General features: G+C 38.5%; 1 protein-coding gene across 2 annotated transcripts; it reads right to left on the bottom strand.

The window, feature by feature from the left end:
• Positions 1-80: 80 nt before the first annotated feature.
• On the bottom strand, positions 81-27,576 carry LOC146169303 (rabphilin-3A-like). Of its 2 annotated transcripts, XM_083388861.1 has the most exons (16): positions 27,419-27,576; positions 26,412-26,549; positions 25,916-26,048; positions 25,439-25,602; positions 21,269-21,420; positions 18,611-18,676; positions 18,235-18,351; positions 12,953-13,093; positions 11,623-11,702; positions 9,771-9,845; positions 9,446-9,457; positions 8,388-8,521; positions 6,303-6,405; positions 5,619-5,767; positions 4,045-4,244; positions 81-2,382 (listed from the first exon to the last, which is right to left on the bottom strand). In XM_083388861.1, the coding sequence occupies exons 1-16, from the start codon at positions 27,505-27,507 to the stop codon at positions 2,186-2,188; spliced, it is 1,950 nt and encodes a 649-aa protein (XP_083244987.1). In that variant the 5' UTR covers positions 27,508-27,576; the 3' UTR covers positions 81-2,185. The 2 variants fall into 2 exon arrangements, with proteins under 2 accessions (XP_083244987.1, XP_083244988.1); XM_083388862.1 differs by lacking the exon at positions 9,446-9,457.

Raw genomic sequence — 27,576 nt, 5'->3', positions numbered from 1 at the left:
AATACTCAAAGTGGTATTGTTAACCCACTTCACCACTGGTCCCTTGGCAAAAAGCAATACACATTTCGTACCTAATACCATGTTGGACGGCAAGCGCAAACTCTCGGTAAAAAAACAACTTAAATATACTGACACACTAAAATATACTGACGTATAGCCTACACAACGGTTATGTGCTACTCAACAATCTGTACTAGAAACGCATATTTAAAACAAACAAACCAGTGCCAAGGTATACTGGTACAGATGCAAGTGATGTACCGAGACAGGGGTGTGCAAACTGCGACCTTTGAGCAAAAATACGTTACAAGTGACTTGCGTCAGTTTAAGTTCAGCGACACAAACACTCGGACAGGTATGTTTTTGCACATTAAAACAACGTATTAATCACAGCAGAACACTCTAGCAAAGCTGGCAATTCAGGTCAGACACTATTAAAAGATCATAAAAGAGATATACATATTTCGGCAGAAAAGGGTCTTAATTCGAATGAAATCTTGCTGGCGAAATACGTATATAATATCTTTTTAAAATCTTTAAACAGTGTCGAACGTGAACTGCAAGTTTGCTAGAGTATTTTGCTGTTAATGACCAGGAATTAAGGTCGACATTTATCTTGCAAGGGTCAAGGTGATTTCCATTATTACATATTCAGTGCAACAACGTATTAAGCAGTAAATTTGTCGACGTTTTCCTGCAAATTTACGAAATCAGTTATTGTCGCTCACTTTGTTATTGCTTAATTGTGTGGACTGGTAAGGATTATCATTTTTTTAGAATAGGGTTTACCAATTCTGGCATCGAAAGTGACTGTCGGTTCCTAGTTTTTCCGATGAGGCGATCTGGTCATTTGGCAAACAAGGTTGCACATAAGAGAACTAATCCCACCAAAACCAATTAATACTTTCAGTAAATAACACACAGAAAACAAAATAGAACGTATTCGGATGAGAGGATAGATACTGCCGCAAAAGTACAAAAGTATTTCTAAAAAGCACCGACAATATTCCGTGGCGTACAACAACAACTATAGAGCAAATACTACAGTATAAAAGCAAGCGTTTTTGAGATCGGAAATACTGCAGCTAAACAACAAAGTTTGTAAACACTTAACACGCAGTTATGTCGTTTAACGATTTTTAACACAATCTACCAGTAACAAACAGACGCAACTAATTGCTAAGCAAATCTCCTTATTAGGAGAATAAAACATGTTAAAATAACAAAATATATTGTCACGGTTATTGCCAGAAACAGCTCTTTTAAACTTAGTTTTTGCGTAAATCATAACGTGAACTTGGAAATATAAGAAACAATTGCAAATAACCAAAATTCAACCGCAATAGAAGCACCAACCAATAAAAAACAACCCGTTTAGCATTATTACACCATCCCAAGTCTGTTTCATCCCAATTTGCACTTAGTCTTGTGATTAAAACAATCCAAACTCTAAAAAAGGCCGGTGACCATTTTCAATTTAAACAGGACCGGGCCTTTGTTTTTGGGGCAACGTCAATCGTGTGGGTTTTGAACCACAGGCGGGCTAAGCAAACTGGCGAGGTCATGAATAGCAAACTGCACATGAACACTGCCAAAAAGGCGCTCTTAAAAGCGATGAGTAAACAACAAGTCAGTAGTAACTACATCACGCCACCAGGGATAATTTACCTTTATTTAGAATGTGACACTGTGGTGTTTCTAAATAAGCGCCCGCTTAAAAGCAGTATAATCGATGCAAAAAAAATTCACAATCAACACCGAACCCGAACAGAAGGATAAACATGGCGGCGCTTCAAAGTTGCCAGAAGTCCAGGCGGGGTTGCCACACAAATCTTTTAAAATAATTCAAAGACTTTTCAAATAAAATTTATTGCTTTTTAAAGACCTGAAATTGGACTGCTCGACGTTTTTTGAGTATAATTCGAAACCAAAACAGTATAAATGCCTCGGTCAACACAATTAAAAATAGTTATTTAATTGTATTTTATTGGCATTCTCTAAAAAACATGACTTAAGCTAAACATGAAATAAATTCAACTATTCAAAAATTTTATGAAAAAATAGGGATTTTGAAAAACTTTTCTATACGTAATCAATTCAAAGACATTCAAAGACTTTGTGGCAACCCTGTCAGGCCTGTCTCGGCCAATCGCATTGAAATTATCCAGCTCGGGGTTCATTTTTTTCAGCTGATCATCAGCTTGCGAGTAAGACGCGGCGTTCGGCGTCGCTTGCCGGCGGCCAGGAGGGCCGAGACGCGCCCGGGGTCGTCCGGGTAGGTCAGGCTGTGCCACATCTCACGCTGCTTGCTCGGGTTCTTGACGCAGTGGAACCAGTGCTGCAGTTTGTCGCCCTTGCTGTTGATGCCGAACATCAGGCAACCTGCGAAATCGAACATCAGACTGGGGTTTAATTAAATAACTGCTTATATAGGGTTCCAAAGTTTATTTCTGTTTCTCTCCAAACTAAAAACTCCAACTAAAACTTTTTATTCATTTCAGCTACTCTTTCCGTTTAAGTGGCAGTGCACCTACGCACCCCTTTGCACCCTCGAGATGGGTTACGTGCTTGAAGCCCCCTGCCCCTTCATATGGGGGTGGACTCCCGACGCCCGAAGTTAAAATCTTTGGGTTATGTGCATCAGAGTTGGATCAATAACATTAAAGTTACAATTACAATTACTCCTTTAAATGTTTTAATTACATCGATTACAACAGGGGTGGGCAATGTGCGGCCCGCCCTTTTCCATTTTCCATTTTTTGTGCGGCCCTTCACCTTCTTCAAGCTATTTTTCCTTAAATAAGGCTATTTGAGTGTGCACCATTTTGAAATTTTGCTCTTTCAGTTTCCTGTTTGAAGTGCGGTATAGCCCATAGGCTACACCGCCACACTAATGCAGATGAACTCAATTGGGAAACATCTATTACAAAACAAACTTTATTCATAAAGTTCACACGAGAAAGGCGTAATAGGAATTGTGGGAAAAGTTTCACAAGCACATGTGTGTTTGCTATGATATTTCATATCCGCTTGTATTTGTGTTATTCTAGTAAAAGCTGAAAATATGAATTAGTGTATGTTTGATGTGCGACCCTCCTGTAAACATTACATTTCCTAACTGGCCCTTGTGTTAAAAAGGTTACCCACCCCTGAATTACAATTACAACGGGATTGAAACTTAATTTTCTCAATATCAATGTATTGAGCCAAAACTTTAGCAAATCACAATTAAACTAAGAATTACACAGAACGAAAATGCCTTAATTACATTACAATTGCATTAAAAGCTGTAATTAATTACATCAATTACAATTACAATTGCAATTAATCGAACTCTGATGTGGAGACGCTCGACAAGTGTTTTGGTGTCATAAGGAAATTAAATAGTAATTTTAACGAAATCAGATTTTGGCATTTTTTAACAAATGTTTGTTTTCACAACTCTACGTAACAACGCATCTTTGTAATCGATTTTTCAGTTTTATATAGTTCCAAACAATTATCCTTAGATTCGCTATGATCGTGTACTAAGATAAAAAATTTGGATTATTTGAAAAGCCCGGATACGCTCGACAAGTGTTTTGTTCTCATAAGGAAGTTGAGTAGCAATTTTAACGAAAGTGAAACTTCTGTAGTTTTTAACAATTTTTTTTGTTTTCACAACTCCACGTTACAACGTACCTTTGTAATGCATTTTCTTAATTTTAAAAGAGCCCGCCAAAACAATTATCTTTAAATCTACTCTGATCGTGTACTTTAATATATCAAATAAAACTATTTGCTAAGGATTCCATTTTCCATACAAATGCTTAATTGACTTTTTTTCGTATGATTCTTAATTAGCAATTAATTTGAAAATAACACAGGCAAGTGTTATAAAATATTAAGTAGCACTGCTTTAGCATGTAGCCCAGAGGGCTCGAACTGCCCACATCTAAGGGTCTCCAGCATAATCTATTGGGATTTTTTTTAACGAGCGCTCTGCAGCAACGAAAAATCGGTCGGACAGGTAGATAACAACGAAAAAAAGCAACCAGCACCCACCGATCAAGTGATCCCGGCCCATGGAGTCGCGGTCCCACACGCTCACGTCCAGGTGGCATTTGACCAATTCGCGCACTCCTCCGGGCAGCGGCAGGCGCATCTCCTCGTTGTAGACCGGGTTCGGACTCCGCGTCGCCTTCTTGCGGTCGGATTTTCGCGTCGTCGACTCGTTAGGTGTCGCCCCATCCACCTGCAGGCATCTGGCGAATACAAGCGGTGTAAGCGTTTAACTAACTTACTACTAAGGGCGTTTGGTGTAATGTAAAAAAATACTACTAAGGGCGTTTGATTGTAAATTAATTTCAATCTTAGAACATTTAGTTAAATTGTACTGTTCCTTCTTTCGACATGTAGAAAACACAATTTAGCAAAAGTAAAAACACTAACAAAACAAATGCATAGAGAAAAGACTGGAATACCTGCCCCAAAGTCACCAAAAATAATATAAAATGGGTAAAACGTTTTGGAAAAATGATAAAAGAAGGTTAAACATGGAACTTTAAAAAAGGCTTTCAGCTGGCAAAACATTTGAATGTTTCATCTGAGAGTGCACATTTATAGCAATATTTTTTTTAACTGAAAATTAAACTGAAATGTTTAAAAGTTTGGGTTAAACTTTGTGACTGAGCACAGCTTTACTTTGCTTTCATAATAATTAATTATTTACCCATTTAGATTGCTATGTAAAAAATCCAAAAAAAGCGGTGCGTTCATTTAACAACATTACTACTAAGGATGTTGGTTGTAAGCGCGACGAAAACCCTCATTAACGCAATTACAACCTTAGAACATTTATTTAAATTGTACTGTTCCGACTTTCGACATATAAAAAGCACAATTTAGTATATAAAGTCACTAACAATACACAATCATCAACTGATTTGCCCAGTATCTAACTAACGCATAGAGAAAAGACTAGAATACCTGTCCGAAAGTCATGAAATGAAACATAAATCAAAATGGGTAAAACGTTTAAGAAGCCCTGATCAGAGCTAAGGCGAAAAAGCAGTTTGATAAAAATGGTTAAGGAGAATACTAAAAGTTGACCACTTCACTGTAGTGCGTTTAGCGGCTGAAAGGTCTACGTCATACGTTGGTTAGACAGGGAACTTTTAAAATGTTTCAGAATTATTTGGTTTTATGTTTAACAGGTTACTTTCTACCTTAAACTATATATATATATATGTTATAAACGTAACCAAGATCAACATAATTACAATTTGGTTTAAAACACCAAGTCGTAGAACAACATAAATGTCTCGAGGGTGGCCAAGTGGCATGCGGCGCATTAGCCAGTTTATGCGGCGTCGACTTTATCTTAGAATAGTCGCCAATTTGCTCAAATCACTGATTTTCTGCAACCCATTCATAATATATTTAAAGCTTTAGTAGTGTGAAGGCACTAAATGTTTTCCTTTAATCCAAATGCGTTAATAACAATTGGTGTTTACGTAGTAGCCTATTGCTGGGGTGTAACATTTACAAATAAATAAGAAATATGGGCCTTATTGTCCGACTGGTCGACCACCTCCTATGAACATGATATTCACGATTGTCCGAAGAGTTTCACTCACGCCTTAATCATGGGATCGATGTTATGTCCTCGCGCGGCAAAGAAAAGTCCGGAGCATCGTTGTATGGTGACCACCAGGATGGAGTTGCGCTGTTCGTAGCAGAGAGCGATCAGCACCCGACCTCGCTCGTTGTCTTCGTCGTCCTTGATCTGCGAAGAATGCCGAGTGGCGCGATCTGTTTTTCAGATATTGGTTAAGCAAGTTTTCTAAAAATCTTGCCTGGTGGACCCGTAACAATTATTTTGATATTTCGCGGCCCTATAAAAAGTAAAGGGTCAGTTAACCGATGCTTCTTGTAGTACAGTATTGCAGTCACCATTATTTATAATGTAACAACTTTCTAACTGATGCGAACGATTCATTCGCTGATATCAGGTAGTACAGTACAGAATAATAGATGCTTTAAGATGTCACAAGAGAATCATTAAACACGCTACATACAATATTACATAAGTAGATTTATTGCTACGGCATATTGACCTAACGGTTCGATCTTTTCTAACATCCACGGACGCTAACAGACCTTGTACAACGGTCTTACCCGGATCTTAGTGGATTTACAGCGTGCACAAACGCTGGTTGTAAAAAGCGCATGGTTTTAAAGTGAGCAGTTTATAAACTGACAAAAGCCGAAATTTGCGTGCCGCACCGCGAAAAGCGGACATCGTTTCGCGAAGTACCTACCGGTTGGTGCTGCTCAAGAGGGACGTTGAAAACCCTGGTCTGATAAGGCTCCACGTGACGTAACGGCACCAGCACCTCGCCAAGAAACTCGTTGTGGCCGAACCTAGTAAAACATAATGTACTTGTAACATTGCTGCACATTTTTTTCCTATTAATGAATAGTACGGGTAATCTTCTTCAGGGCATTAAACTAGTAACGAGTCAAAAGACAAAAAAAAAGACAAATTTATTTAGGAAGATTAACCGTGAAGGTAATCGAAACGTCGGCGCTGAATACATATTTGTCAGAAGAACCCCTTTATAATTATTTTTTTCCCTATGATTTGACAATTTTGCTATAAACAGTCTTAAACAACATTTTCGCTGTCAGTTTTTAACTTGTCCTGGTATTTTCGCACATCATATGCGACATTAGAAGCGGCCTGTTAACTGGTTGTATGTATTTCGAAAGACAATAAAGGAAAAATGTGACGATCGTTAGGCGCCAGACAAACGTTTGTCCCATCATCAACTGAAATATTTATAATAAAGGCTTACATAAACAGATTTGCCGGGTATATTTATTGATTTTCGCGATCGTCAAGGCCATTGGGGCCTCGGCGATAGAAAGCGACTATAGTCATTGGGTTTCGAGCTAATTTTTTTCACAAATTGTGGCTGTTTTGGTGACAGAATTAAAAAAAGCCTACCAAAGAAAGTAACGCTTAACCACGAGTCTCGATAATCGCAAAATTGCAATCTCTTAAGCGTGGGCAAAAGTGCTAAGGCCGTTAATGCGGAAAATTACCAGCTAGTGGCTAAGTATCGGGCGACAATCCGACGCCTGAAATATCTAAATTCAGGATTAAGCACTCGTTTTGATGAGCCGCGTGGTACAAACCTACGATGTATTTTTGGAAAACCACAAAACGTTTTTTTGGACTTGTCCTGACAACCGTCACGTTACTCTGTAAGCATATAGCTCAGCAACTTGTGTGTTCTAGTTTGCAAGGCCAATGCCGAATGATTTAAAAACTAATGGATTTATTAACCAGTTTACTTTGGTAAAGTTCGAACAAGGGAATCTAATTTAATATTGACATCATTGCATTAGAGTCACGTAAATAATTTTACACCGAGTTACGCACTCGTTTTTTATACGAATGGTAAAAAAGTGCATTGCACGGCAAACAAAGGTTAGAAGATACACCATTTAGGATTGCCTTCGATCTAATCTCTAGAATTAAACTCAAATACAAGTTCCGCTCTAAATTAAACACCTATATAACATTTCTTTTACTGCAAAAATAGTACATTTACGCGCGCCTCATTGTGTATAATTATGCATGTCGAGTCTCCGATGAAGAAACGTAACCAGGTAAAAATCACGCGCGTGGAAGGATGCGGCGGATTAATGTTAACAAACACGCCTTTTCGATTCAATAAAAAAGCCACAATATAACGAAAAATTGAACGCAATCGCTTTCTAACACAATCGAAGAAAATTAGGAAGAGTCTGGTTAGGATTATTGAATACACCGCAACTATCGATCCACGAATAAGCCACCTAAAGGGTAAAAAAGAGAAAAATAGGCAAATATTGAATGGAAATTCATGTCAAGTATATATTGTTGGGATTGGGATTATACTCCATTAATCTAAACCAGTAGTTCTTAACCTTTTTCTGCACCCCTTTAATATCACCAACCAATTTTCGCATCCCTTTCAAATCATCAACCAATTCTCGCACTCCCTTCTAGAATTGCATAAATAACAAAACCATTTTAATTTTATTTTTGTACAATAAACGGATAAAACAGTAACACACACAATGCCAAAATGTGAGCTAGTTTTACATTTAACTGGGCAAAGAATTAAATTAGTGTAATTCATTTCCTGTGTCTGATTAGATCCTCGCGCCCCCTTAATTAGATCCTCGCGCCCCCTTGGAACAGTTCTCGCACGCCTGGTTAAGAAACCCTGATTTATCGATTCACGCAGGACCCTTGTCCCTTATATTGCCTTGAATTTGGTTTGAACACTATTAATGCGAAGCTTACATCTTACAATAGAAAAAAAAAGATACCAATCGGCCCAAAAACTCACGTGTCTTCGTCTTGCATCAACAGGCGAAGGCGCTTGCGCTCGATATCGGTTTCGGTGATTCCCCAGTAGGTGAGCGTTTCGTTAAAATCAGGGTTGAGCGTTCGCTTTTTGGTCTTTGTGCGCATCTTGGTGGCCTGAAAATTCGACGTCGTTTTTTAGTCGGATATCAGGCCGCGATAACGCTTAAGGTGAGTTGGTGGTCGTTTTCGAATTTCGATACGGAAAAATTGGTCTTAGGGTATACCAGTGGTTTCCCTCGCTTTGGCTTTATTAGCAATGAGATGCATAAAATTGAGACGGCTATTTCCGTTAATCCTTGATGCATTTGGTAAACAAACAGGCTTGAGACAAAAGCCCAAATAGGTTTAAACTTTAAAGGTTTACCTTTGGAGGAATCATTTTCTAGTACCATATGGTGTGCTCCCCGAAAACAAAAACAACTTGTTTTAAAGGAGTACGGCAACCAAAACAAACAGATAGTAGCACTGCATGCATGACGAAAATTTAAACATAGGTCGTTTTTCGACAGTTTATGTCGTTAGTGCAAAATAAACAAATGCAAACAAAATGTGAAAATTCGACAATAGAGGAACCTCAAGGCGCGAAACGCTGGGGTATTGACAAGTCGCTGTCACGCAGGAATTTAGTGTCACAGGTGACATAAATCAATAAATAGGTGGCGCATGCAAGACAGCGTAATTTACCATTTTTACTTGTCAAATTAATGGTTTCATCAACATAAAACAGTCGTATAATATTTAAAACGCGCACGGCGCTTTAAATTTATCGTCAACAATCATTTTTCCAACTGTCACAAGAAGAAAATTTTATACACTTTAAGAAGGTAAAAATTTCCACGTTTGAAGCTCTTGAGGCGGACATTAAATAACTAGTAATGAATAACGGTACGATGAATGTTCGATTGAGGGTTACTCAAGTTCAAACGAAACTTAAATGTGGTGAAGGTGATGAACGAATGTGGTTAGGGTGTAGGTTGAAGAAGTGTGAACAAAACAAAACAAACTAAAATACGAGAATTGGCGAAGCAAGCGACCTACCTCCGAGCCGTTCTGTGTTGTGTTTTGCAAGAGAAAATTAAACTTTGTTATTGTTAAGCATAGCTGTGAATAAGAAGGCAAAGAGAATATTTTGTTAACGTCAATATGGCAATTCGTAGTTTCTTTAGATGCCGAAACGGAAGGTAAAAATGCGGAAACTTCACATAGCAAAATATAGTTTAAGAACACACAAATGTGATCGTTTTTATTTTTAATTAAGTTTGGCGGTAAATTTAATCCACTGTGTATTTAACTGACCAAACTGTACAAATAAATGATCTTTTCTTTCTTTTTGCTAAAGCTTTAGTGAAGTTTTTAAACCTACCTTGCGAGAGCCGGGGAAAATATGCAGTTTGACATAAGGATCGGAATAGCCGTTTACGTCCATGGAACGAAGACCCTGAAAATTAAGGCACTTTTGTGAGTGCTTTGCACCAACAAATGAGGCCTGTTACCACACTGTGAGGCATCCGCTACTGGGCCACACAAAAAGAATAAATTATTTATTTCCGTTCCGTTGTATTGATTACCTTAATTGTTTAGATTAGATTGGAACCCATTCCTATATCTATTTATTCTTCAGACGTGCAGAACAGCGAGAGTGGCTCTTTGCACATAGGACAGCCATTACGTAATACCCAGATCCACTTTATCAGATTCCCATATAGCTGCGTTATGCAACTGCCCTATTTTGCCGCGTTATAGATGTACCACGCCTTGATAGCCGTTGTGTTAAAATTGCGCCAATTTTCAAACCGTGGGCCAAATACGGTTCCAAGCTTTATTGTACAAAATTAAAAAATTTAAACAGGCATCATTCTAGGTTGGAGAAGGGATTCATAGGGTGCATTAAACAATGGAATAATGTATCTGATTGAAAATGACAGTGGGAACTTATTTAACCTGAAAGTTTAGTTCGAGACGCATACTGATTGTCCCTATTAATTATTGGCACCACAGCATCGCATGTAAATCATTTGTTCTATATAATTGGTATCCCGAAAGACAACTCAGTGTAAAATCATAAATACATTTTTGCGGTCATTTTTGTTTGGAGCGCTTAACGTTGGCGTTCCGTCATCGTAAAGTTTAACTTAAGCCAGTGCTTTTCAACCTTAAAAAAAAATTTTTTCAACCGCACTCTTTTATTTCGGAAAATTCCCATCCGCACGAAACAAGCACAGTAAGTTTGCAACCTTTAGTTTTATTTGTGAAATCACAATGAAAGGGTTTGTGTATTAAAATCGTGTGCCTTGACCGATATAAAATAGATAGCTTAAGCTGCAATTAACCACCGAGAGACTAAATTACTGTACCTGTAACGCATAATTGGGCGCACCAGCTTATTTGATTACTGCATTACACATAATAAAAAATAATAATAATATGCACCATTTTTATCCGCATTGCAATTTGTTTCATCCGCACAAGTGCGTATACTTGTCAACCCACGGGTGGAAAACCACTGACTTAAGCTAAGGACATTAGGGCCTGATCAATTTTCGCGCTTCACGTGTATATTGGGTATTTGCCCGGCACGCTCGGGTAGCATACATCCATTAGTGATTATATATCGATTTAAACTACTTTGTTGTCTGGGAAAATATAGCTTATTCCATTCCAAATTCACACTAAGCCTTTTGTAAGCAGAAATGTTAAACTATTTCTCTGTGGATTTTTTGGTTTGTTTTACTATCACTGCCGTCTACCCTGCACAGTGTCGAATACGAGATTCCGGTGCAAATGCGACCAGTTGCGAAATATGCAAGGCGAACTTGGCCCGGTCAGCGTTTCTCAGTCGTGGCCCTCGGCTCTTTTAATTATTATTAGCGTGTTAAACTAAAATTCGTCGTTTTCAATATGAACTTGTAGACCTCTTTTGCAGTGTTGTATACAGCTATTTTGAAATGACTCCAGTCGCAGTCATGTCTATATGTAAAATAACTTAAGTTAAGTCAAGTCATTCAAAAATAGTGACCTAAGTGCACTTGATTCTAGTCATTAACTTAAATCTTTACAACACTGCTCTTTTGTGGCGATAAGCGAAGCATTTTTTTAAGTAAAGGGGGCCACTAAGTGTTGTAAGCCAGTGGAAGAGTGAATAAGAACCACTGAGGTAGGTGTACGTGTGGAAACTGGCCAAGTGAGATTCGCGCACACCCGCGTAAGAGGCTTACCCTGGCACGGACGATGTTGATGTGCAGGGCGAACTTCTGCGGCTCGTAGCGCAGAGTGAACTCGATTGTACCGAGAGGAGCTGAAAAGAGAAAAACAAACGAAAATATATCGCATATATCCGCGCTGACTGCAGGTGGCTCGGCTCGTACATTATAGATGCCGATGCATAGGCTTATGGTCATATGTAGAGACCGCATCGACCGGCAAATAGCGAATCTAGGCGTTAAAACATTCGGGAACGGAAATCCCTTTGTCGAATTCTTGCAGATTACGACAAAGACTATTTTTGTAATTTGCCTAAGCCAAGTTTTATACCAATTACAACTTCCCATGACGACATAAATTCAATCTTTTTTTCGATTTCTTTAAAGTAAAAGTAATTTTTTTGTAGTTTCAACTTAATCGGTTCACAAATATGCCACAAAAAGTGACTATAAAATAAAATATTTCACGATTCAGATATTGCAAGGTGGTAATGACAATATATTCACCTCTAAACAAATATTAAAAAAGAACATGTCAGTTTAATTCCGACATACATCTTTGAAAGAAAAGTCGTGTATTTCAACAAAGTATTGTATATGTTGCTTAAGATGAACCAAAATCACACAGCTGGCGAATTGTGACGTTGTATAAAAAGCCAGGAAAACATGCTTCGCATGCTTGACGTTGTTAGAATTCGCAAGGCTTGCAAAAATGCACTTTTAAAATTGCATTTTTACACCAAATGTCCACCAAAAAATGATAAAAAACAATAATATTGTTATGCAAAAAATATTTGTAAATAACCCCACAACATGCGGTTCAAAATGCGCTAATATGGTCACCCGCAGCCTCAAGCATTCGTGCACCTACAGAAGGTTTTATTTGCAAAAAATCAACAAGTAGTGGTTTCGATATACCAGCTTTTAAAAAAAACACACTTTAAATAACAATCTAAATAAAAATAATGCAAATAAATAAAAAAAAGTAGCACTAACGATTGCAAATCTATTTCATAAATCCAACAAAATTAAAAATGTTTCTTATCACGTGCTGCAACTCGGTTCGACCAAAACTTTTTGGCGCAAGTGGCCACTTTTTTCATATATGTTATATAAAAAGAAACATGTAAGTTATTTGATGTTTTAACTTTTTATCTGCAATATGATCGATCGGTGAACTCATCTCAGTCTACATTCTATACGGGCTTATAAAAAAGGCGTTGTGTTAGAATTGTTCGACGCTTGCTTGTACATTTCAACCTCAAAAGTCGCCATAAATAAACGACTTGATCTTCACGTTTTGTTTTTTTCTTTACCCCAAACCCTACCATGTGTAAATACTTACCGACGATCGGCTGAGCGCCGCTTCTATCGGCGGGAACGACGACGGGGACGTCCCTTTTGTGCGACTCGACCACCTCCGGCAGTTGGCTGACGCCGCTCGAGTGCAGAGTGCTCAGGTCCGGGCTGGTTTGGACCAGCGAGGCTGAAACAACGAGGACAGAAACTCGTCGGAACGCAGGCGAAGCTGTTTTTACGTAGTAACGAGCAACACGGTCCCTTATTGGCATGTTTCGTGTTTTGGGGGCAAAGCCTAACCAGTGAACACTTTAGAGAAGTGATAGGCTTACATTTTTAATTGCAATAAGTGGCCGGGCAAACAGGACTATTTTCAGAGACAAAATTTTGGTAAAAAAATTGGCATGTTGTCTTGAGAGGTAAATATGCATCGATAAGACACTAAATGTTATAGACTTTTTTTGGACAAGTAAATCAAATACACGTCAAGTCTAGACTTGAGTTACCATCTTTTGGTATCAAAATCCAAAAAGAACCATGGAGCATAATGCAGATATTTGCGACAAGTGAAGGTTGGAGTTGGTTATTATTAGAAGAAAACAGTTCTTCACAATCTCGAGACAAATGCACAGCATACCACTATTAATTTTAACATCTGAGTAACGTGGTTTGGCCATATCTGTTTTTGACGACCTTCATTATTATCGCCGTACTAACTACCCCGGTTTAAATAACGAATTTCTCGCTGGTTTCATATTTTCTGCAGTCTGTCTTAGCAGTATATACGCATACAATCAGTGCTTTTTCGCTGTGTTAAAAATGTTACTTAGTTCGAGGGGCACCAAAGCCCATCTACGACCCAAAAATAATATTGTTTTCCACTATGACCAAAAAAAAGTATTTTTTCTGTATTTTTTTTTCTAGCGAGGGGCTACGTATCCAATTATCCATTTCGCGGACTCCCTTGTCAAACAGACGGACAGGTGTCGATACGACGGCGCGGCAAAACGGCGGATAGGCGAGCCACATCAACATTAAAAATTGATCAAAACACAACAAACACGAGCGCGAGTGGATTTCTAATGGCCCTCGCTTCAGCGATCGAAAGGCGCTCGGCACTTTAGTTTTTTAACATACCGTTGTGGAGGCTAAGGACGCTAGATGGGTGTATTATCAATAATGCCCCATTAGAGCATGAAGGGTGAACGTATTGGCTTTGGCGCACGACGGTCTTGCGATTGAGCGTTTTTGTACAAATTAAAAGCATAAAGCACTTATCTGTGGGTATGTTGACTAGTTTTAGGGGGTCCGAAAAACCTTATTGAATACCTAAAATCTTAGCCAATTTTTTCTGCTTTAAACACAATCCACGAACTCCTGGCATACAATGATCCGATGGCAAAGTCAAACGTCACAAAATCATTACAGAGGTCGAAATTATTTTGAAATCGGTCGGTTATTGTTAGTACATGCGTATCTTATTCTGTGGCCGGAAATAACGATCAGCAAAACAGGATTTTCCAAGTAAAGTTACCATAAGCGACACCCATGCATTTTTAAGATCTATTTTATCTTGAAATAAGTCATGTTAAACAAGGGCGTATGTAAAGTTTTTTAAGGCAGGTATTCGAGGGTTTTTCAATTTAGGTAACATCAAAAACCAGCAGTAACACTTTTGTGGCTTCTTTATGCATAATGTATACACAAAACAAAGAACGTATCAAATACTGCGACCGATTTTATACGGTAAAACATTTTTCTCTCAGTGATTTGGGATAAATGTTCAAAACAAATAAACATTTTCCTTCACTAGCACATTCGATTTAAAAATGTCTTTCCTGAATTGCACAGGCAGAATCAGCCAAACATAAAACTTCACCAAGTTACTTTGAATAGTGGAATAGAAAATAAAGCCGAGTATTTTTGTCCACCCCGGGGCTTATTTAAAAGGCTGCTTTAAAAAGTAGGGGTCCTTCTTTACGGACATTTGTTTTTACCCACTTGGGAAGCGAAATAGTTTGGACAAAAAGACAGTTGTGTAAACTATAGCCTTTGTTGCACGATACTAAATATAACCCGATATAGAGTACCAGCTTTAACAGCGCGAAAATAATATCAGATAACAACCAATTTCATTTTTGCGTACTCATTGCAGCATCGCAGGCGCTGGAATTTGGCCGGAAAGGCTGCGGCCTGCGGTGCGGTCGAGAAATTCGGCCCGTGTGTTTATCTCCTGCATATATTCTTGAGTTCAGCGAAATGCATCTTAATCTGATCCGAAGAAAGCGGAGTTTGAACAACATAACACGCATGGTTTTTCGCCGCAGTTGTAAGTGACACACGATATTCAGTTGTTGAGGATTCGGCCAAAAAAGCCTTTTAAATTTTATTTTTAAATTCCTTATTGGAAATACGCTGATTTAAGTTTTCTGTACTATTATTCTACTTATTATAATTGAAAACTACTACATGTTTCTTTTTAATTACCGAACAAAAAATACCAACATTGAAACCAGTTTTGTGCGCGGGGACTGATCTACTGCACGAAAAAAATACTCCTTTAAAAGCATGTTACGCCCGGAACCCGGAATGTTTAAATTTACGTTATGAAGGTCGATTAGTATGAAAGCAAAGCACACTAGACAGCCACACCTAGAACCACCAGGCCTTGTTTTTCAACAGACCTTCGTGCAACACACTGACCTATCTCTGCGCACCCATTTCGAAAAGCTCTTTCGGAAAAACACTGGAAGCGAAAAAAATACTCCAAAAAACGAAAAAGTAGTAGAAGAAAGGCGTTTTCTACGCTGTATTAGCGAGCAGGCAGCAATCGAACACCTCCTGGGGTGGTCACCTGGCAATGGGTGGCGATGCCGGTGCGTGACGTCACCGATTCCGTTAATGACGTCACCTTCTATGATGGACTTACAGCTAGGCAAGGTGTTGCCAGCCGAGGACGGAGAACGTCGGGGGGTGAGGGCAAGTCGGCCCCGTGGGCCAGAGCGGTGAGCCCCTGCTGGTAACGAAACAACGCCACGTTGAAGTTGACGCTTCAATATAAGCCAGTGGTTGTTTCAACATGTGGGAAATGGTTAGGGATGTCTGGGGTTGTCGGAGGCATAATTAGAAGGTATTATCGCAGAAAAATTTAACCTTACAGCTTTAAAACACCGAGATCAAAACGGAGTGTTCAATTAAAGGTCAGATTTACAGTGTACTATTCGAGCCTGATGTTGTGTCGAAAGTTGACGAGTACAAAAGTGGAATTCTTCACCTTTTTAATAGGTTAAATATAAGTTTTGTTAAAGCAAGTAGAAAAAATCGTTGCATTTCGAACGCAGTTAAAACTGCAATCCTACGATTCGAAACCGACATTGCCTTTAAGCGTAAATGTCCAATCGATAAAAACTTTTACCAAAGTTAAAGAGTTAAATTTAAGTGAAATGCCCTATTTGTGTTAATTGTTTGTTTTGAAAGCGTTAAATTAAAATTAAATGGTTTATTTCTCTATAGGTTGTGTACAATTGGTAATCAGTCTAACAAGGCAAAAACACTTTTTGTAACTACGGTGAACTAGGGTGGTCCACGTGATTACGGAAGACAACCATATAGCCTCAAATTAGCGGGCAGTTACTTACAAAGGCGCTTATTAGACGTCAGACTTTAAGCGAACCCATTGAAACACATATTTAAACTACAAGGAACAAATTGTTCAACCACGTTGTTCTATCATTAATTTACCACATTTTTTTACTGCAAGTGAAACATTTAAATGTAGTCAAGGAACGTTTCAGAAAACATGCGAATAACAACGTTTTTTATAACGGATCTTAACGTACAATTGTATTATTTAGCACAGTGGTTCTCAGCAGTTTTTCATAGCCACAGAACCCCCTTCGAAAGATTTTCAGTTGTAAGGGCCTGAATTTTTTAACACTGATCCTTACCAACTACGCCAACATTTACAAATACTGGGACACTTCAAATATAATATTAAAGTTTAACTAAAACAAAAAAAAAATTATCAAAAGTTACGTTTTAAAAATTTGCCTATTATTTACAAAAAAATCTGTAAATTGCCAGTGCACCCGCGGCCCTCGTGCAACCTCTTGACACACCCACGCGGTATTAGGATCCCTGATTTGGAACACTCATTTAGTAAGTTACCCGCCGTATTAAAAAAAAAATTTTTTACCCGCCGCATAAAAAAAAGGCGGGAAAAACAGAAGCTGGAAGGCAATTAGGGGACCTGTAAACGGCGCCATTGTAAATCCAAAACCTAACAAATAACGACGTTGAACTGGGTCGTAAATGTCCATGTTGGTTTTGTGAGCGGAACTATACCATTGTAAACCCACTTAGCAAACAACAAGATAGAATGCAATACAAGGCGGGCAGATTTTCCACTTCTTGCTGGGCAGCAGATATTCGACTTAGTTTCCTGTATTTTGTCGGGTTGGTGGCTTATAGTTAAAGCAGGGCCAGTTTCTTAAAATGTGCCTGATTGTAAATATGGATGTCCCTGCCTTAAGTTTTAGACTGATACTTATGACCTGATTTTGGACAAAAGGTACGCCCGCACAATACTACACAAAATTACGTCATTACTGTATAAAGAATAAACGAAACCAATGGAATTAAAATTTCAAAACGTACTGCATTATTTTGCAAGTTTAAATTTTCTTTGGCGTTAAGAGGCTTTGACTTTGATTGTCATTTTACCATTTTTCTAAAGTTATATTTTTCAAGGCAAAAAAATCCAAGTTAGACTGCAAAACATGGATGAAATGCACTATCGGATCGGCACTATACGTTACAACCTTTGTAACGGACAATTGGCGTCGGCTGTCGGCCCCGATCAGATATTATCGGATAGTTAGGGTTATCAAAACTTGACAGGCAAGTAATTAAAACCAAATTTATTTTGCTTGATAACGAATTGCAAAGCCAAACGGTCGTGTAGATGGACATCATTTTGATTGAAACGTTTCCATACGAACTTATCATCTTCAGTTGAAGTGAATGAGAAGTACATAAAAGCATCACTTATAAAAAGGTGGGACGGCCGCGTAAAGAAACGTCTTAATCAAGATGGTGTGGATCTGTTCGACCTTTTGGGCTTTACAATTCCTTATCAAGCTACATTACAGATCCGTGCATAGTGTACCCAAATTTATATTAGTTTAACAAACGTACATTTCGCGAAATAAAACGGCACAAGGCCTAAAACAGCAGACAGCCTTAAGGGCAACGAGCCTAAAACTACGGCGAGGCGGAAATATTAAAGTAAGGCGAATGGCGAGTTAAGGCATTTTAAGGCTTACTAACCGGGCGACTCTTCACTGTAGCTCTTCGCCGACGTGGGCGTCGTTACCGACGAGCGACTGCTGTCTTTCCGACGCGACGAACTCGACACGCTTGACACCGTGCTGACGTCACCGCGCCCTGTTGTGACGTCATCAAAAGGCGGGTTAAAAAGCAAAGAAAACGGAAAGTTTGCGATATTTAACAAGGCAAACAAAAAATGCAAAATAATCATAAAAGGCCGGAACGATAAATAAGGGTTTTCGAACCTGGTGGTAATCGTGATGTTATTCAAATCAACGTACAATTTTCCCAATAAATAAGTTAAAGAAGCCAAAAAAGTAAGGAATAACCGAAAAAGAACAGGACGGCGAATAGAACGATGTGTTTTCAAACTTACTGCGTCGGTGGGGCGGAATCGTGACGTCATCGTCCGATGATTGGCTGCTGTTTGACCTTCGTCGATCTGGACAAACAAAAGGGTTGTTTTTAAAGTCTTTCGTATCAGAACAAAGTTTAAAAACTCGGTTTACATTGGCGAACTATAGTGTTAAGCAAAGGAAAAAAAATACAAGTTAACTATTTAAAAAATCTAATGAGATCCCCTTGTATTTGTTATATTTACTGCCGTGGTCCTGACTTGAAAACACGCAAATGACATTTGCTATTTAATCGTCAATTTCCCATGACAATTTAGGCTAAGTGGTGTTTTCCGGAGATAAACACTCCGTGAAAACACTGATATTTCGGTCATCATTAAAACGGTTTATAAATGCGAATCTCAGCGATTGAAGTGGCTTCATACCAGGAATTTGTCAAGAACAAACGCTTTTCACGGCCGAATGAACGCGATGAAGAGGTCGCGTTTAGTTTCGCCAGATAGCGCGATAATGGCGTGATGCGACAGAAAATCACGTTTTTTAAACCAGAACCGTTTCGGTTTTGACCTAAAAAAGCCACTCAAGTGGTTGGAATTGTGCGTTGTTCACGAAATCGAGTAATTTGACAGAGCCTCGGAAAACGTGGGGCAAATATTTTTCCGAAAATTTCCCGTAATACATCTATGAGGTTGTTATGTTCAGCAAAAAGTGAATGCAAAAAGCTATCGAACTATTTGATAAGGATATGCTTTGCATGTAAGCCGTGTTTTCTTTCTAGGCAATTTTCAAACTAAACAAAAGTTTGTTTTAATGATCATAAATGGACTGAGTTGGCAACGATTTGAGTGAATAATTTTTCTTGTATACTGTCAAGTGTCGCCAAAATACAACCAAACTAGACAATTGATTTTCAATTAGGTTCTGCTCGTTTTTGTGCTTTTGCACACAATCGGTCGTTATGAAAAAGCAAAAATCTAAGCTAAGGACGACCGATTACGTCAAAAGCTTCGACAACTACACTAACCAACCGAGGCTCACCCTTACAAAGCGGATGGCTGCGGTTCGTCAAAATATAGCGAGGTAAATAAATAATCACGCCCTTGCTGTCTATTGCTCTATTATAAACAGCAGAGACATATGGAGCGCGGGCTTGCCCCCTTTACACGGGATTTACACAAAAACTGTGTCGGGCAACATACGGGCTGTTCTGCTTCTGTTGTCCGACAATACGCGTGATATATTGCGTATTGGATCACTGTCAGTTTTGCGGAAGCCTCTATGGGTCGATCGAGGGAATATAATTATTAAGCCTTTGTTGTCCAAGTCGCTTTTTGCTGCCGCTTTGATGGCCGGGCCATTGGGGCCACGATAGATTTTTCAAGTCATTCTCACAACTCATAAAAAAAAGCATTAAAAGTCTAGTAACTCATCCGACATTACCGCCCAACACTAAAGCATGTTACATAGCTGTTCAAAATTGCTGGAGAAAAATACTAAAAATTTAGAAAGCAGACATAAAAATCTTAAAGCCCAGACTAGTCGGAACAAATAAAACAGGCGTAACAAGCGGAAGCCTGGCAAAAATAGCATGCTCTGGTCGTTTCAACTGCAATTTTCTGCGCTGCCGTATTCGTAGACGAGGCGTAGCCTTGAAATTGGACAGCCGGACGTGAGATCTTAATCACCGCGCAATCAACAAAATCCGGAAGCCCTGGTAGCGGATCGAATCAATGTTCATCGAAACTAGAAACGCGGGCGGAGCCAATTAGAATCGATTTTGTGCCAGAAAAGACAGAGAACATCGGCGACTTGCCGAGCTATCGCGATCGAAATCGATTTAACCCCGGGGATTGTAAGGGACCTGTCCCCTTAACGTGTTAATTGTGGCGGCGATCTAACGCCAAAGGAATCCACCTTTTATTCACGCGTTTCTCTGTCACCCTCACGGATTTTTTTAAGACAGCTTTACTTTGCTTCGAGTCCTTCAACAATGGTACGCTGCTTACCATTGTCGATTGCCAGGCCAGTAATATTTTGGTCTGGGTTGTTATTGCCGACTGCGCAATGTAGCATTATTGTGGGGTTTTAACACGTAATACTGCATCCTGAATACGTAAAGGCAGAGAACTGCAATCAAGTCAAGAAATTATAAAAACTACAAGCCTCGGCTACTTAATTAAGCAGTAGAAAACTCCGAAAAGGCTACGAACTGGTGTTGGCCGCTTCAAGGCCAATATGTATAAGTGGGGGCAGTGGGGCTAGATAAAACCCTGACACTGCATGTAGCTGTGGGCATGACCAAACCATGGACCACATCATATAGTGCTTGGTGGGCGGCCAAACAAGCGTGCATGGCCGAACGGTGTTCAACGTGCAAGCACGAAGATATGTGGCAAAATTTATAAATCTACTCTAACTGGATTCGATATAATGAAGAGCTATAAATAGTTTTGGGCCAAAATCAGACTAAACTCACACACATAGCTATGGGTGAAACATTTAAAAATGAACTCTAACTGGATGAGATAAGATGGGGAGATATAAACAGTTTTTGGTCACAATCAGACTAAACTCACACACATAGCTATGGGTGAAACATTTAAAAATGTACTCTAACCGGATTCGATATAATATGATAAGCAATAACTAGTTTTCGGCCAAAATCAGGCTAAACTCACACACAGAGCGATGGGTGTAGGCAACGTTGGAGGGGAAGACGTCCGATGATCGAGAAGAGAGGCGCTTCTTGTTGGAGAGTCGAGAAGAATGGAATCGGGCGCTCTGCACCGAGTGGGCAACGACGGGGGGTGGCGACGAAGGCAGGATGTATCTGGACGAATAGATTTTAGCCAGGTGGTTTTTAACCTGTGGGTAAGTATCGTAAAGTTTTAGACCAGGGATCACCAAAAACTTAGGGCCGGATAACGTTAATGCCTGACGATCGCGGGCCGGATTTAAACTTTTACGTCGAAATTTAGTAATTGGATTCTCGTTAAACGAAGAAAAAATAAATAAGTGTTAACAAAAAACTACAGCCAACGTTATGAACAAAAAATTACAGTCAACGTTATGAAATTGTTGTTCGGTTTAATGCTGCGTCTAAATATTGTGGTAAATTGCATCGGAAACCATTTAAACTGTATTTGATCTTTATTTAGGAAATAAGTAGCGGGTAAAACAAATTAACCCTGTGGGCCACATTTGGCCTGCAGCCAGTTATTAAGAGACCCTGTTTTAAAGAATGGCGCTTTAGAATTAATCGAGGAAAAGACATCGTCATGGGTGAAATTCACGAAACGTTTATTTCGCGGCGAACGTTTAACAATATTTTATTTTAAGCAGGCTCATTTTACTGGGAATGTTTTTCGTTATGTGGAACAAAAATTTGGTCACACCAAATCACATAGATTGGCCCAACGTCAAGAAGCGTAGGCTTCGAAATGTCAACCAGACGCAAACATCTAGTACAAATGATACCGGTATATTGAGTGACCGGAGCTCAGCCTGTCGGTATTTTGGCCTGAAACTTTGTTTTAATGTAAAACAAAGGTTTGTCAAAATTGTGGCTATATTATTGGCAATACATTAACACACCTTTAGACCCTCGTGTGTTTGGAAATTACCCCGTCGGTTACGTGTTCGTATAATTCCGGTAAATAAAGCCACGAAAAAGCCGATTCTGTTTCAGCGGCAATATTTTGTATGACCCTACGACCCCACGGACATATTCTATTTCCAAGGTCACCGGGACAAAATCAATATTTATTAGGAAGTTTATTCTAATAAAGACTTTATTGTAGGAGTGGATACGGGGATTAGCAACAATGTTTAGTGTATCGACCACGGCTAAAGGTATCGCTTATTAGTTTACCGCGTAACTAGACAAGTAAAAGTATAGATTTTATTGAGTGATCTACACAAAAAGACATGATGTATTTCCCAAACAGGCGGAGTTTACGAATCGGCTGCATAATGCATTGAGCCAGGAGATGCCCTTTTAAGTCGTAATTCGTAAAAATATTTACAGTTTTCGATTTTGTTGTTTACAGATTTCGATTTAGTATAGCGCTTGTCAAAGAAGAACTCAAACATCTTCAATTTTCCCATAAGTGTCCATTTTGGAGTAAGGCACAAGCAAACGATAGAACATTCTCGTCTTTGGCGCCAGACCGAAAACAGGGGGAATTCCTTGCTTGACCACTGGAAACCACTTTACAAATTGTTGAACCCTTTTTTGGGCCAAGTGACAATATATGACAAGCTGATATGGCTAGACCACATAACAGTGAATATCTTAAACAACATTCCGATATCGCCACAACATTTTAAAGACACATTTTTGCTTTAAAATATTCGATAAAAACGCAAACGTACTCCACTACTACAATCGTAAGACACTAAATTAGAAAAATCATGCAACACGACGTTTGTGCAAATTAAACATCTAACTAAAGCATAGTTAGGAGTTTTTTGTAATACCTTTCAGTCCGTTTTTTTTCTATTCGACGTGTCGAGTCGTTTAATGGCAATACGACTTATTGTAAAACACTACACAAGATATAAAACTTACAGCGAAGGGTCGATTTTTTCTTCTTTCACGCACCTGGATAATAAGGAAAATTAAAAACGAGGGATCACGTATATAGTAAGCGAAATATTGTCGCACCGCTGAAAATTCGGGACTGTATGATTATAATGGTTTGTATTTTTTCTGTCTCGATGCAAAATTAAAGTAAAAGCCAATAGAAACTCAAAACCTCCCAGGGTAATTCCTTCCATTGACGTGGTATAAGCCACAAAGGGCACAAAAGATTTGAGGGAAATTTCTGCGTGCGTTACGGTTCATTTAATAACTCAGAAGGGGTGCTGCGGTGTGCACAAGATTGAAATTTTAAGGGTCATGGCACGCGTTGTAAACTGGCAAGACAGGTTTACGATAATTTCTAAATATTTGGACGCGTTGATTGTTATTTTAGAGAAGACCAGTATATTTTCGTGCGCATATATATGTATATATGTCGAAATTGACATCGGTTTGACGGCAAGTATATCTGCTTTAACAGAAAAGGCACGAGGCCTAGCCACTTTGGGCGGCAAGCACGCAAAAAAAACTTTCAGTCGCCTTGGGATTAAACTTTAATGCGACCGCGACCCGGTAATAGGGACGACAAAGCGGCAAAAACGCGCATGAAATCCTACCCTGGGCACATCAAATATTAATTCCGTTACGTCGTATCGTCACTCTTGCCTTTAATTCGACAGACGCGGGCATCCATTATTGATCGGTGTTAGGGCGAACACGAAAATACTAATTCCGGGTGGATTTTCGGCGGGAAATTTGACACCTAGCTGGCTATGGCCTTTAGCCGCTTACACCATCTAGAAACTTGATCGTTCCTGGTCACACAATACAACAAAGAGCAAAACATGGAAACAAAATTGGTGGAATGGTGAACACTTTTGCTATTGACTGGTGAACTGAAAGTGCTATATTTAGGTTACGAATAGGTGGCTTTAAATGGGGTCACGGCGTCTGCGAAAGTTAGGACCAGCACATGAAATTAACTATGGAATTGTTGTAAAGCCTGTGAAGACTACATTGTAGACTTAACTTAAGCAAGCTTGTATGCGTAAAGATGTGGAGTTTATCGAATGAAGCCTAATTAAATACAAAATGTACCGCGCATCTAAAAAAAAAATTTAAAATTCACATATAAGTATAACAATGCTTAAAAAATCTAAAAAGTTGTTAAGTGATTACAAAAATTATATAAATTACATGTTATTCTAAAACATAAACAGTTTGTTGGACAAACGTGATGCAATTTAAATCAAACTTAAATAAAATGAATTTATATAATACCTACAAAAATTAAAAAAGTGGCACTGTAAACAATTTGATTTTTCACTGTTCACGAGCTTTTGCATAACCGTGTTCCTTCAGGCCAGAGTAAGACACATAAAGATCATTTAAGCTAAATACTATACATGCAGTTAAAACGAAGTTGGTGTTTAGGACAAAATATTTCCCAAATTATTCTAACTTTCGCTAGCAAGACAATCTCGTGACATAACACTTAAAACGACAACAAACGACAGGTGTGTTTTTAACGCAGAACCTCAGACCAACGAGATTTTCCTTAATACAACAACCTTGCTGGTCAAACCTGTGATTTCGTCGGAACGGGACAAAAGAGCCGTTGTGTGTCATGGCACGTGAACGATAACTCAAGTGGCGTTTTGCTCAAGGCCAATTCACGAAGCTACGGATATTTGCATAACTGCTTCAAAATTAGCTTCTTTTAGGACTTCGTTAGTGATGGTTTGCGTGTAGTAGATGTTTTGCGCTTTGTACTGTATTTGAGAAAATAATCCGAAAATCAACCACTTCCAATAAACATGACTGACAAGGTGACGAGACCAGTTTCACAGTTATAGATAATCCCAGTGTTACACAATAACAAACAGAAGCAGTATATTCCACAAACAGTTAACCGCAAATTTGAGAAATATGTCAAGTGGCCTAACGCAGACGCGAACCTAAACCTGTTTGACAAAAAAAAAACTGGGTTCTCATTTACCAGCCGTGAAATTGACTGTTATGTTCATATCACCGAGATAACTGGTTCACGTAATCAACTTGAGATAACTAGTAAAACTTTTTGTCGTTTAATCATATGTCATCATTGAGTGAATTGACGACAAGTTTGGATGAACATTGTTTGGATGATTATTATTCCAGTTTTTGATTTCTTACATACAAGAAACAGATGCCTTAATGTAGAAACGGCAAGTACAGTATCTCTTTTATTTGCAACCCATCCCTTAAAGATAAACTAAAGACCCACTTTGGTATGGCTTGGAAAAACCACGCTCCCGACTTCTTCCAGAGTTCGCGGCTCTCGTCGCAAATCTTGCAAATCCACCTCTGCCGCGATTTCTGTTGGTGTCTGGTGATTCCGACTCGGTTGTTCAGGGCGACATGCGGCACGCTGCATTTGTTGCACACTCTCTGCAATAGCAAGGCAATCAGTTAGCGTCTGGCTGCTGTTTAAGTGCCTATTGCTGGATGCAGTGTGACTGCTTAGTTAGACGTAATTGAAAAACATTTTTCTTTAAATATTTTGACTCTCAGATGAAATAAATCAACAGAATTTTGAAACAAAACAATATTAAAAAAGTTACTATATTACAATAATGGCAGTCTTTGCTGTTTGGGCAATGGAAGGAGAAATCATCCCATTTGCATACAATAAAATTACTTTTTTGTTAAATATATTCATTTCCGACCAAAATTTTACAAACTCTAAAACCCTGGTGGAAACCTTTTTGCATTCAGCACACACAACATGTGAAGCCCCGACGATTTTTCCAAATTGTTCTGCACACAAAATGCAGCGTGATCTGCCATCGCCCATTGCTTTATTCTTCATATTCTCCAAACTGTCAACCATGTTTCTATAAAGGAAAAACAAACTGGCGTTAATTTAAAACTTTAATCCAAAAACAATATATGTTGTGCGTTAATAATTAATAAGTTTACAGGCAGGGCAAAAAAATTTTTCCATTTATTTTGGATATTCAAAAATCAAATAAGGGCTGTAAAAAACACAAACATGGTAATATCTGTATAAGAAGTGTAAAAACTGAATTAGAACTATATAGGGCTAAATTAACAAAAATGGATCTTTAAACATTTTACAAACATATATATTTAAGTTGACGAAAGCTTACACAAAAAATTAAAATTATTTGACTTTACATGACAAGCTATACATTATTTCTCTTATTTAGAACAAAATTATTAAAAAAATTGCATACCCAACTCTTTTTTGCTCCCCTATATCGAGTCTTTCAGCCCGCTTTATAACATTACGAATTTGATCAAGTTCATCTCTGGTCAAAAGTTCATTTTTGCATTTTCCAGTTGGCTTTAATGTCCGCACTGACCAGCCTGTTCTGTGAGACAGAGAAGAATATTGGTAAATTATATTACCATAAATATATCATGTCCTATATGTCTGGTTTTAAGAAAATTAATTTCTGATTGCAATGTAATTTGGATAAATAAATGAAAATTATTTTACACATTAAGGCTAATACAGTTTTAGTAAAATAATGTCTAAAAATAATCCTAGTGAGTTTATTTTCAAAATACAAGTGGCCTTTAAAACAATATACTAACTTATAAGTTAGGTGGTATATGCATAACAGTAGCAAAACATTAACATAGTTTTTTTTAAATTGTGTGATCTGTGACTACATAAATAACCATGTTTTTGACTTGGCCTAGCCAGTGCTAGCTAGCACCAAAGGCTGGCCAGCCGATTTTAACTGTAGGCAACCTTGCAAAAAAACTTGTGGCAGGATGAAATTTAAAAAAAATATTCACATATTTTTGTTGACCTTTTAATAATTTCCTCTATAAGTGTATAATTATTTCCTGAATGGTACAAACAGGGAAACACTTTTATTTAAAATAAGTTCTTCTGGCATGTATTTCTGAAATATGAACTTATTTTAAATATACTATGCCTGGTAGCAACAGCATATTTAGGGAAACAATTTTTTGGGGGAACTTAACAACGCGTTAGGTTTGAAAACATATGTGCATTTAAAAAAAGAGATGTACCGGTATCCAGTTGTAATGTAATACAAAGTAACATGTTATAGTATTACAACAGAAAGTGGTTTTTGTCTCAGGACAACAACATTTCTGGTGCAAGTGCAAAGCAGAAAACCGTGTTGTTTGTTATCATCGTTTTACGTTCATCCCAAACCGACATGCTCACAGATTCCACGAAAGTTACGCAGCATGCAAAGCTTACTTGAGTTTTGCCCGTAGAGACAGGTGCCGATCCGATGGGCAAATCCAGTCGGCGTGTTCCGTACGATTGTTGATCATGGAAGATATCATATTGCCTCAGCGCAGATAGCAGTTTCAAATATGACTGTTTTGCTCCATCAGCGTTTTCACACGCCGCGG

Source organism: Ascidiella aspersa, chromosome 1 (genome assembly GCF_963924565.1).
Source record: "Ascidiella aspersa chromosome 1, kaAscAspe10.2, whole genome shotgun sequence".
Lineage (NCBI taxonomy): Eukaryota > Metazoa > Chordata > Ascidiacea > Phlebobranchia > Ascidiidae > Ascidiella > Ascidiella aspersa.
The sequence above is the reverse complement of the archived record's forward strand: the minus strand, read 5'-3'. Positions and strand labels throughout refer to the sequence as shown.